General features: G+C 42.7%; 1 protein-coding gene across 1 annotated transcript in view; it reads left to right on the plus strand.

Moving 5' to 3' along the window:
• The window catches only part of aff1 (AF4/FMR2 family, member 1), a 57,853-nt gene that overhangs the window by 4,171 nt on the left and 40,521 nt on the right, over positions 1-13,161 (plus strand). The window contains exons 2-3 of the mRNA XM_053648079.1: positions 8,601-8,718; positions 11,720-12,526. Coding sequence (XP_053504054.1) covers positions 8,601-8,718; positions 11,720-12,526 — 925 coding nt within the window. The remainder of the gene's footprint in view (positions 1-8,600; positions 8,719-11,719; positions 12,527-13,161) is intronic.

Genomic DNA, 13,161 nt, shown 5'->3' on the forward strand with positions numbered 1-13,161 from the left:
TCGGCTTTACGAGATTTAGTCTAAAACACACGGTGCGTATCTATCCATACGCTTGGTATTTATCCCTAATTTTAAGCTTACTTCTATCCCTATAATAATTACTTTTTGGAAGATTTATGAACAGAAATCGTTTAACTTGTAGTTTTTCATCTTCTAGAACTGCTGTTGTGTGTGTGTGTGTGTGTGTGTGTGTGTGTGTGTGTGTGTGTGAGTGAGTGAGTGAAAGAGATAGATAGATGTTTTGTTTGGCTGTTAAAAGCCACGGCCGGCTGCAGGTACCCATGACCCTTCGGTGACCCTGCGTACGATTGGTTAATTCTTTATTCCTGAAAAGGACAGAGGTGAGCGAACAAGTGACACACCTGGACGAATTGAGCAGTGTGTTAGAGTGTGTGTGTGTGTGTGTGTGTGTTTCAGATTGGATTACATGCACGGCTCAGGATTGCCTTTCTCCTGACCGAGTGTATAAGCGCACGCTCACTCTCGAGAATTTCAGCGTGAAGTTGTGTGACTTTTTAATGCTGAGCTTGTTGAGCTCTTGCTTTTTTTTTTTTCTTGAGGAATTAATTGTTTTATTCCAAGACGGTTAAAAAGACATCTTTTTCTGCCTTCGGGTGCGTTTGCGTACAGAACGGAAGCCTTAAATGAAACGCGGGTTGAGTTAGGGGTATGCTACTTTCATCCAGTTAAAAACAGCAACAACAACAAAAAGAGCGTGCGATGGCGACTGATGGACCTGACTGGACAGACACGAGTGTGCTGATTAATTCGAAATATCCTGTACTTAGTGCATATTTATATTGTCACTCCGCATCGGCCATAATCTGACTCGTGTCCGATTCGGCCTGCTTGTATCACGGCGCTGCTGAATGCTCCGTTCTGATTGGTCAGAAGGTGTTGATTGATTTTCTACAGCAACAGCTATGACTGTAAATAATTTATTTGTTCTCCTGTCCATACAGGATTTCACAGAGGTGGGGTTTTTTTTGTGATCATCACGGGCCAATAAAACCACTTGATTTTATTTGTTTATTTGTTTATTTATTTATTTATTGTTGTGGAAAACTACTCGAATCGGTGAAATCGTACGCGATCGTTCCACATGCTCTTTTGCAGCGATGTTTGTCGGTAAATGAGACCTTTTTAGCTCTACTCATGTTCGACACGTGAATCGCAGACGGCTTCGGCCGAACGCGTGTCATGACGTTGTCACGTGACTCATCTCCGCCCCGAACCTACGGGAAAATCTGCTGTAATTTTGAATAAAAAAATCGCAAGCTCCTACAAATATTGCGCCGTTTTCTTGATCTTACGATCGCGAAAATCTGAAAATCCTGCTTCTAGGACGTTAGCGTTTCTATAGCAACAGCGCGTGCGTTCTTGTCGATCTGTGGAAGTTTTCATACGGAACACGTACGGAAGGAGTCTCCAGTGTCGGTGCTTTGTAAGAGTCCGAGCTAAAACCGGAGCTTTACGTTTTCCGGTGTCTTAAACGTGCAGCGTAAGGTGTGACCGTAAACGGATAAAAACTATGATGTGGCGTTTGTTTAACGAATGAATTGTAATCGTTGACGAATCGTAATGTTGTATAAATGGGGGGGGAATAACTGGTGTGTGGTTGATTGATTATTTTCCTGAAACAGCACACCCCTTCATGTATTATTTCCTACACACAACATACAGCAGGCTGCTTTTATGGGGTTTTTTTTTTCAGTCCAATCAAAAGGGTTTCTTTCTCTTCTTATTTAATGTTTTCTCTGCTTTGCTTTGACACACACGCGCGCACAGACACAGAAGCACACACACATCTCCTCCCACTCTGCTAGAGACAGAATGTCCTGAACTTAAGTACGTTGTGCATTCAGAGCAGCTAGGCCACTGAAATCCATGAGCCTATAACAAGATGGAGTTAATCCCACACTAACGCCAGAAATCGAACAAAACCATGCCGTCTTCCTCCTTTAAAAAAAAATAAATTATTGATTCACATTTATTAATAAAATTATGGAATGATCTCGTTCCAGTAAACTCAGAGATTCCAGCATGGCCTCTGATTTGCATGTTTGTTTGCACAGCATTTCTCCATGCAAATTCACTTAATTAAACTCGCCGCCTTGAGCGTCTCGTCCGTTTTCCCACGCTCCTCACTATTTTATATAAATTATCTTTTTTTTTTTTTTTTTTTTTTTTTTTTTTTTTGCGAAGTGAGAAGTGTATATAATCAACTGTAACGTTGCCACGGTGACTTTGTTTCTAGAAGTAGCCCTTCAGTAAACCTGACTAATGCTGGAACGGAATAGACGAATGGATTAAACCAACACGTTGCGTTTTATTTATTTATTTAATGAATGAATGAATTCATGTTCATGTTGCGTTTGGAAAATCGTAACATCCTTGGCTAGCATTCTCCCAACTATTGAAGGAAAGACTTCGCAACTAGCTTCGTTTCAGCTTGATGTTTTTGTTTTAAAAACGCAATGCGAAGGTGCTGTTTAGTCGCTGCTCTCGCTAGCGCTACGTGATTAATCCTATTGTTCCGTTATCACCATGTGACTTTCTGTGAAGTAAAGGATGGCATAACGGCTTCTGAGTTTAAACCTGCGTAGCGAGTGACAAGTCTGTCGTAGTGCGTTTAGTTACCTCTTGTGGGCGCTGTTTTGCTGTGTGTAGCCTGTCCTCAGCTGTGAGTAGCTAAAGCTAGCTAACGGAGATGGAAATAAAGCACGGAATCGGTTTATCGGTTGTTTAACGGAGATGGAAATAAAGCACGGAATCGGTTTATCGGTTGTTCAAGTTACACGCTCCACTTCGTCCTAGCCTCCTCGCCAGATTAGCAAAGTGAACTAGCCGTACTAGCTACGTACTCTCGGCATGGTCACAAACAAGCGTCTATGCTACTTCCTTCCAAGCTTTATTTTTCCTCAAACATGCCAACCTGGAACGAATTGCTGGCAGGAACTAAAGTCGCGAGTGCCGTAGGGTCGGTTTATCATGTACAAACGGCTGTTTGTCATGTAACCTACTGTTTTCTGAAGCGCTGACACTGGAGACTCCTTCCGTAAGCGTTCAATAAACTTAGACCTGCACACGCTCATTTATATTGTCGAGTTCTTCTTGTATTTTCCCAAGAACCTCACAGGAAGAACCTCACTTCAAAATGTTACGAAGTAGGTTTTCTCTTGTGAGTATTGTGGGTCAGATTTTGGTACTTTTCAATGCTCCAAGTAAACAAATTGATGTTAAAAACCTGCTTTTGCTTCAGTAATGGCATTTTATGTTTTTTTAAAATGACGTTATTTTTTTGTGTGTGAATGCGGAATTAAACGATCTCTGAACGTGTAGGTTTTCAGAATTTGGCTCCGTTGTTTTCTTGGTGCTTTTGTTAGCAAAAAGTTTTGAGATTTTTATTTAAAAAGTTTTTTTTTTTTTTTTTTTTTTACAGTACGATCTGATCTGTGATCCAACATGAAAGTAGTCGTATTTTGTGTCATAAATGACCGCAACGGAAAGTGTTAACTCAGATGTAATCGTTAGCGCCATGCCGCGTCCTAATTCGCCTACTGCACTATCCGATCTGACCGGTGTCCGAGATCAGAGTCGGTGTGTCCCGAATCGTAGTGCGTTGAAACGAGAATCCCAAACATCCCCGGATGGTCTACAATCTCCGGTAGATTTTCGAAGTGTGGAACCGTGGACACTTATTTTATTTATTTATTTATTTATTTATTTTACAGCTAATGTTACCCACAATTCCTTGTGCGAAGGAAGGAAGGACGAGTTTTGTGATGGTTTTCTTCACCGAATTCGTGGCGGACGAGTGTAATGTCGGCGACCCGTTTTCAGTTTCTAAGTATAAGAACCTTTAAATGTTAAGCACTAACCAACATTTTTTAATTGTTTTTTTTAAATTTTATTTGAAACGCAACAATGTTCTTTTCCGCTACACGACGCGGTTCGTACGTCCCAGTACTTGCATACTCTTTTGCGACACACTTGAGAGTATGTACTTTTTCCCTCACAAAAAGAGTACGTATTTTTAGCACGTAGTATAACTCGGCGAATTTGGACACAGCACTTGTTAACAGTTTGCGTTTGCGTTGTTACTAAGCTAGCTAACATTTCCGAGATTAGGAACAACGCTGTCATTAGTTAGCCTTAGCTAATGTTTTCCCATGTTCTTTGGTTCCTTTCGTGAAAGCCACCGATCAGTTTATCCTCAGGAGCTGAAACTAGCATGATTTTCGAAAGTGACGTCTTTCTATTTTGCGAATCTTTTGTGCTAATTTTCATGCTTATATACGTTTATAGTTTGTGTGTAGAATTTGACTTGGACATCTTGTTGTTGTTTATTTAGAATATTTAAACGAGTAAAACAATTTCAGTACATTTCCCACTCCCGCTTGTAGATGTGAGTGAAGTCAATTGTTCGGTCATTTTCTTTTCCTTTCTAGAAAGTGCATATATACATATCGGTTATGATTTAGAGTAAAATATCGCTGCCTTGATCCCTCTTTTTATTTATTTTTTATTTACATTTTTTTTACTTTACTTCCTGGTGTTGGTTTACATGTTAGCTCACTTGGTAGCTAAACTAGCTTTATACCTCCAGTTCCAGACTAAAGAATCAGAGTTTACTGTGCTACTGTGTGCACTTGGCACCAGAAAGCACCATAGAACATCATTCACAGCAATGAAATACAACTAAATATGGACCCAAGTTAAGAGTGTATGGTTTTTTTTTTTGTTTGTTTTTTTTTTTTTTTGTGTGTGCGCACATCCTTTCACCTTTTATTTCCATCGTAAGGTTAAAATTTGCATGGGATTGCCCATTTGGTTATTCATATAGACGTACTGAATTGGAGCTTGAAGGATCTCGCCACAAAGGCTCAAACCACAGAGAGAAACACACACCACCCTGGCGTCGTTTTTCTGCTGCAGCCGGAGTTATGGCCTCCTGCTGCTCGACTGCGACAACGAGGGGGGAAAAATATGCGAGAGAGAGAGGGAGGAGTGTAAATAAAGGAGAGGGAGCGTGAGGTCTGAGAGGGTGAAAGTGGAAAACTTTTCTTATCGGTCCATGTGTTCCTCGGCGTTCGAGATTAACCAACACTTTTTTTTTTGTAACGCCGCGTGCTGCATCTGATCCGGGACGGCTGTCCGGTCGCCATGGCAGCTCAGGCCTGAGGTCACGGGCGTCGCAGAGGTGATGTTTCGTGAGAACAAGAGCTCAGTGGTTTGTCCGAGTTTAGACGGCTCGAATGTGAATGAGATTTTTCAGGAAAGAGAAAAGCTTGTCTCGGAAATCCGAGCCGCTCCCGAGAACGGTCCGGTTTCCTCATTTATCAAAAGCGATTGCAAATATTTACCCGGTTGGTACCGTTCATTAACGCACCGATTAAAGTAGTGCAACTGCAAAGCACGAGTTTATATTAAAGTGCACCTATTATGGTTTTTCAAATATTACCTTTCACGTAGCATTTTATATATAACTGTTTGTGAATGTAAAAAAAGTCTGCTAAGTTTAAAAAATCAAAGCGCACGACGAACGGAGTTATCGACTCCCAAAAGAAGGAATCGATTCCGAACAGCTGAAACGAGTCATTAGTGATTCCAAACTTACGTAGGTTCGTAACAAAAAGCCCCGCCTCTGGTCTTCGTCGGCCACTCCGTGACAGTGGTAGACTGATCGTGACAGACTGGGACGTCTGACTAATCAGAGCAGAGTATGCGCTCTGAAAGGAGAAGTTTAGAAGGAATCCTTTTGAACGGATCATTTAATGAGTCGTTTGAGACACTGTGGGGGGGTGTAACGCTACAGTTTAAATTATGAGCACGTCAAAGTGTTTTTTGACCTCGGATGCGGGTGCATCTATTGTACGAGAGCTTTAAAACAAAATTAGGCATGTTTCAAATCCATAATAGGTGCACTTTAATGCACTGATTATAAAACAGTGTCGTTTCTATAGTAATAGAAATACACAGAAAAGATATTAAATTGAATCATTTAACATGGCTATCATTTACAGGAAGGAGTCTCCAGTGTCAGAAGAGAAGCTGTAACTTAACACTGCATTTTTGTTATTATTTTTTGGTCATGTTAACTTTACGAGAGGAAAAAAAAACAAAACAAACCAGGCTGGTGAGTGAGTGAACGTTTATAGCACCCATAAAACGCATCGAGATTTGTACATCTTGTCGTTAAACTAAAGCTTAAACCGAGTTGCTATTTTGCGTTATGTAAATAAAAGGATTTGGGTTTTGATAATATTCCGCTCTGCACGTTGTTCCAGTTTGTGAACGGTTCATACGGTGAGCCTCCTCTGTTGCTTCCTCAGCGTTTATTTCCTGATAAAACGTTTTGAGCTTAAAAGCAGAAATCCCTGAAAATGCCTAACACAGGCTTTTAGCTGTTTTTATAGACCCACATCATTCTGTGATCTGTGTTTCTGTTTAAAATGAATCCGTGCGCTGTGTCTGGCCCGGTGCCAGCTGCAGAATTCAGGGCCAGATGTCGCGTGTTGTGTTGTGTTACTGCAGCCCCTGAGGACCCTTCATCTAATCACACCTGTCCTTGTCCCTCCACCCTGAAGATATCTTATCTGGAACATGAGCTTGGGCAAATAGGGATGACAGATTGTCCAATAAAGCAACATAAATACATGTCATAAATGTCTGTTTGTCTTAAAAACCTTTGGAAAGGTGTTTTGTTATTTTTTGCTCTCGCTAGACGTTATTGCAGGGCTGTAGTAATTACAGACCGACCTTGTTCGACTGACGTCACGCTGTGGAGTTTTCAGTGGAAAGATTGCACTTGGCAGTCTGTGAAGCATGAGTAACTTCTTCATCGTTACGTCCAGTGACTCACATTTATTGACTCACCAAAAGGTCACACAGCTCATCTCGGCCTTTTCCTTTGTCCTCCGTCTTGCCGAACAACCATATCCCCCCCAAAAATGGCCATTTTTATCACACACAGGAGGCAAAGCGTCACGTCTCATCACTTTACCGTAATTGTTCGGTATCTTTCTTTGCCAGCTTTTATTAGGGTTTAGAATGGAGTGCTGTTAGTCATGCAGTAGGTCTCTGTTATGGATATTGGACGTTCTAATAGTGGGCTCTAATAACATTTAGTAACGTAAACAACGTGTACATTGGGAAACGGGTTTGATGTACATGAAAGGAAAGGAAAAGAAAGTGCGTATGAGTGAGAGCCATGTTGATGGACTAGAAGTGAAAAATTGATGCTTTGGATTGGTTTTCTATTGGGGATGATTGCGTTTCACACTGAACAGATTTAAGCAGACCAAAAAAACCCAACAAATCGCTAAGATGAGGGAGTGGAAATGTGCTCGTGAAGACGTTTTTGCCCAATTTATTTAGGCTATGTGCCAGTTCCCATCCACCAGCCAGGTTTTTTTTTCCTGTTGCACTTCAGCTAGAACGTGCTTCCTCAGACATGTGAACCCTGCTGGATTAAAAAGAAAAAATCACAGAAATTCTAATGGTTTCCACTACAAATACAATTATAAACCGTCAGCTAACCATTGGAACAGTTACTGGTCCTTAACGGTATCCGTTCGACATAACATACCACCAATAGAAGGTAACAAATTACCAGTAAGACCCATAGTGACCATTTACAGTTTCAATTAAAACCAATACAATTCCCCTTCTAACCGTTGCAAATTCTATGAGGGTTTCTATTTTTGTTGTTTTTTCTGTTTTGTTTTTTCAGCGTGGACACAAGAGCATCTTTTCGAAATACTTAACGTTTTTTTTTTTTAATTTTTTTTTTTTTATCTGCCCTCTTCCGCATACCCGAGCTTACCGACATCCACGATTGATTATCGCTTTGATTGTCAGGAGACAGAGTAATGCCGTCCCTCCCACCCGGAGTAGCACGGCCACTTTTGCCCTCAAGGCTCCCGGCCACGAACGGCTTGTTGCGTCATCGGGATTCGGCAATCTTCCGACAATAGTAAACAATTTCCTGTTGCGTAATTCTTGCTCACTTCGTGTCGATTGAGTTGACGGTTGAAACACGTTCAGTGCTCGTTCACACGCGAGTTCGGTTGTGCCCTTCGCACCCGGCCAAACCAACTGCCGCAATCAAGTATGTAACGTAAACAACAGCAAATCTAATCAACAATTAATTCCTGGGTAATTGTCAGATTTGAGGCTGATTGCAAGATGATTTTAGGTCAGTCATGAACACAAGCATTGTAAATAAACATAGTGTAAAATAATAAAGCAATCTGCCATAGCTAGCAATTTTTTAATTTATTAAAGAATGACGCGTCATACAATTTATTTATTTATTTATTTATTTATTTTAATCCGTTATTATAGACATTATGACGTTCTGGTTTTAGAACAAAAGTATTAATATAAATCTGTGATTTGTTGCAGCTAGCAACTTATTTGAGACTTAATATTGATTCATTTGCCATTACAAAGCATGGTTTAAAGCTTGGGAAGTTGACGTATTCCTTATTATGATCTTGAACCGGAGCTTGCTTGTCTTCTCCGTAAACCTTCTGTGGTTTAACATCTGTTCATGTTTCTGCCTGTTTTTTTTTGTGTGGGGGTGTTTTACACAGTGTACGCGAAGAACTGAACGTCCTGCGGAGGAAAGAATGGGAGCGGAGGAACCAGGAGACCCTGCAAGACAAGGAGCTGTATCAGGAGAGTACGCCGCTCTTTGGGGAGCCTTACAAGGTGAACGTCGATCGGTCAGGCCTTTCTGATCTTTCCAACACGGGCACTGCGTATATAAAACAAACAAAAAAAAATGGTGTCACGACTCCATTGTAATGTATTATTTAGCTAAGCTTGTTTTATAGGGCTGCTAAATTTCTAAAAAGCATTACGGACATACATGGGCTACTCAATAATAATTACACAGCGGGATTATTAGACAAAATGGCACTCGGACTTAATCGCTAGCAGCTAGTAGAGAGTGGACGCTAACATTCCGTAAGTTAGCCGTGATGCTAAATAGAAAACCGCAACAGCAGGGGTATGATCGAGCACTAGATAACGTGAGCTTGCGTGGTCTTGGATAGGTACGAGATATGTTATGTTAGCAAGTTCGCCGGCGTCATTAATGGATTTTTCAACGTTGTTTTCTGACTGTAAGCTAGATAACTGTCCACCAACCAAATGCCGTCCCGGTGCTTTAAAAACGACGATGATTCGCTGATGTGGAAAGGATGTGGGATGTGAAAGCGTTCATTTCCAGAGACGGTTCCTTTCATCAACTTTACGTAGGTGAACTTTGACCTGCGAATTCACGAGAAAGCCAAGTGGGTCGGACTGCGTTCCGTTCAAATGGTTAAAAAATAAAATGGAGGACCTGCTCGACATTGTTGGAAAAAAAAAATATTGTTGACAAAATGGAGGAGCTGCTGAATAGTGGTGATGCCAGACATATTGTGGTGAAATTCTGCTAGATGTCTTTTCTTCTATAGTCTCAGTTTTGCCATTCGTTAAATAACCGGTTAGCTGATTGGCTGAATTGAAAACTAATTTTATACCAGGTGAACGATCTTGCTCGATAAGGAGACATGACGGTAGATGGAGACTACAAAACCGATTTTTCCTTTCACACAGGGAATCTCACGCTACTCCTTAGAGCTACGTCGAGACGTTTCTGTAAAGTCCATAGGTTCTAGAGCTGTTGCTCAGGGTAACGACTGTAGGTTCGGACGGAGAATCCATGCTCGGTTGAGCTTGATGAGCTTCCCAGTCGTGTCTTCTTTCTGTAGAGGTTCTGCCAGAGGTGTGTCCGTTTAAGTGTAATTTGGATGCGTGACGGGTTAATTTGCCTGTCAAGTTGAAATCTTGACAGTCTGTCTGACATCTGTAGACGTGGATGGAGAAGCCCTGAGGGTGCTGCTGGTTGAGATGAACATGGGGACACACATGCATGTATGAATGCAAAAGCGAGTGTTTTTAATGAGGCCCCTTGGAGCCTCTCTGTCAGGGCTTCGGGATGAGACTGAGGATTGAATGACTGATGGATTCGAGAGAGAGAGAGAGAGAGAGAGAGAGAGAGGCACAAAAGCAGAAGGAGGAAAGGTGAGGGTGTCTCTTTTTTCTTTTTTTTTTCTAAAAGTAGGATGGTGGGCCGTCTGTCTTCTCTCCTATTCCCATCAGACACCCATCTGCTCCCATAGCTCGTTATCTGGCTACGGCAGTTAATTAGGCTCTTTGGAGAACAGGAGGTGGTGGGGAGAAAGAAATACGCAGTGTGTGAGAGAGGAGATGGTGAAAGACGAGTCCCATCCCGTCTCGTCCCAACCCCCCCACCCCCCCCCCCCATTTAGTGTTGGAGAGACAGGCAGTGTATTCGTGACAGTGACTAGATATGGAGACAGGAAGGAAAGTTAAAGGAAAGGAAATGAGAGAATGAAGCATTGAGTAGTTCTGAAAATGATTAGAAGCATGGGGGTGGTAGTATTTAATACAAGGTGTCAAGGTACGTCCTGTGTTGTCAGTCAGCCAACATCATACACGTTTATGCCTTTACGTGCATACAGTGGATTGGATTGGAAGTTCTAAAGAAGAAAACGAAGAAGAAAACATCCTTGCTAGTACAGTAGAGTGGAATTCTAACCGCCCCTGGATCAGAGAGGGTTATGGGCCTTGTTCAAGGGTCCAAACAACGGTAGCTCAGTGGTTATGGGTATGGTATGGTCATGAGTTCAAATCCCAGCTGCCTCTGCCGGGCCCTTAATCCACAGTTGCTCAGTTCTCGTAATCTGCAAAAGAACAAAATGAGGATAAAGAAGAACGATATGAAAGTTGTTCCTCGGATCTCAAGAAGTCAAAACAAAATGGAAAAAGACGAAGCCAGTGTAGGACAAACACTGTGTTATTCAGGACCGGGCCTGGGAAACGGTCAGCTGTGTTTACGCGTCCACCCTCCCCGTGCCGTCAGACCAACCTGCCTTTTAAACGTTATTAGCGTTCTGTTATCCTTAGGCCAGTGAGAGCACTTCAGTGCACTCAGTGGCCTGAGGGCAACAGTTGTTCCACTTTTCCACTCTAAACGTGCCTTGTCGTCTGCGCTAAGTCGTTACACGTGTCAGCTGGGCCCTGTTAAGCTTTTCAGGATAAACGTTCCATGCTACATTAGCTGTCATGTACATGCTAGGATTACAGTTCCTGCTTGAGTAAGCTTTTCTGCAGACGAGCATGGCTGTATTTCTGCAACGCATCCCCGCCAGAGGTTTTATTGCTACTGTTCGCGTGATTGCAGTCTTCAACAGACATCCGGGGCCTATCATTTGGTCTGGCAAAGCTTCATGACAAACACACTTTAAAGATGGTAGATAAGGATGTTCTGCTGAGATCTGGTTGTTGACAGTACAGGATGTGCTGATCATGGCATATAAACCTCTTGGGATTCGAAACTCTGGAATTTATCGTCCTTGTCTGTGAGGCTCAACGTTACACAAGCTAGCGATGTCTTAAAAAGGTCAGATTAGCCGAATGTCATAAACGCCGATGTGTGCTATCATGGATACAACCGTGGCGGAAGTTTTAGCGGAAAGGTTAGACGGGGTAAAATATCACGCCACGTGGCGTAAAGATTATAAAACGGCACGGGTTATTCGTTATGATTTGTATTATTGCTTAGTTTAGTTTAGAGATTTGCACAAAAAGCTTTACCCTATGCGGGACTTTAACTTTTCTTTTCTTTTTTTCCCCCTAGACAAACAAAGGCGATGAACTGTCCAGCCGCATCCAGAGGATGCTCGGTAATTATGAGGATGGGAACAACTTCCAGTATAACCAGTTTGACGGGGAACCCATGGCTCAACCCCCTTCGTCATCGTCGTACGGACGTTCAGGGAACCCCGTGCACAAGGACAAAACGGATCCCTCATTCCAGAGTTCATCGTCGTACAGAAGCACTAAACAAGGCCACTCGAGTCACAGCTCGTCTAAGCCTTCGAAGAAGTTCCCGATCCTGGAAATCTCCTTCCCAGTCCAGAGCAAAGAAGGTCCCGGCAAATCCCATCAAACGAAAACAGACTCCTGGCCTGACATGAGGGACTATGCCACCTTACCGCCTCCTGTTCTTCCGGACCTTTCACCGCCTGCAGAACCTTTGTCCCCTTTACATTCCAGCGAATCAGAACAGGACATGGATGACGATAACGGTACCAACGAGCACTCGCTTTCCCCTCGCTGCAAAAGTTCTTCCGGAAGGACTGTCCCGTCGCAGCGTTCAGAGGCCCAACAAAAGGAAACGTCCCACCTGGGCGGAGACGCCCCAATCCAGGCTTCTCAGACCTTCCCGCTTCCACTGTCTTCCAAGCCCAACTTGGCCAACTCTAGGAAGCCCATGGCGTTGGTCCGACCCATGGATGGACCTGACCAGGTCAACAACGAGTCCCCGAATCTTAAACCGTCGCCCGACGACTATCACGGACAGTCTTATGAGAACTTGTCGGATCTGAAGAACGTAGGCAAGCCGAACCTTCCTCCGCTAAAGATCCCGTCGCAGTCTGTAGAGGTGAGTGTTCGTTTTTATTTATTTATAATTTTTTATTTTCTGATAACCAGGCTTATCGGTGGTGTTGTACATTTGAGTCAGAAATATTTGCTTATCAAAAAATCTTTCATTTTGAGTCGGCAACTTTGGGTCAGCACCAGAACAATGTGAATTATGTATGGTATTCACGGCCCAGCTGGTTTAAGTACATTTTCATGCTCGTTACTTTGGAACTGCTGATTATCCAAGCATATCCTGATATAAATCAGAATGTAGCCTGACCTTTTTACATCATTACATATTGCTCCATTTTACGTCCCAGTCAGATCGTTTTGAAGTGCCCACTTGAGAAGTGTTCGAGTCGGCTATAGTTGATTAGATTTGTCTGTTTAAACTAATAGAATTGAATTACGGCTAGCGCGTACTCGACCGCTTGCCGGGGGTGTGGGTGGGGGATCACGTGTGTTTTGATGTATGATGCCGTTTGGCTGTGAACTTGAAAACCTCGCTTTGTCAATGGAATGTCCGACACGGTCAAGGAAAGGGCAGATCCAACCGAGCGTTGAGAAATCCGCCTGCTTCCATCCTGTCCGATCTGCGGATGAACGTTTGCATAATCGGGGTTTTGTACTGACTTCCTGTTCTGTCACCGTCAG

This window comes from Ictalurus furcatus, chromosome 18 (assembly GCF_023375685.1).
Source record: "Ictalurus furcatus strain D&B chromosome 18, Billie_1.0, whole genome shotgun sequence".
Classification (NCBI taxonomy): Eukaryota; Metazoa; Chordata; class Actinopteri; order Siluriformes; family Ictaluridae; genus Ictalurus; species Ictalurus furcatus.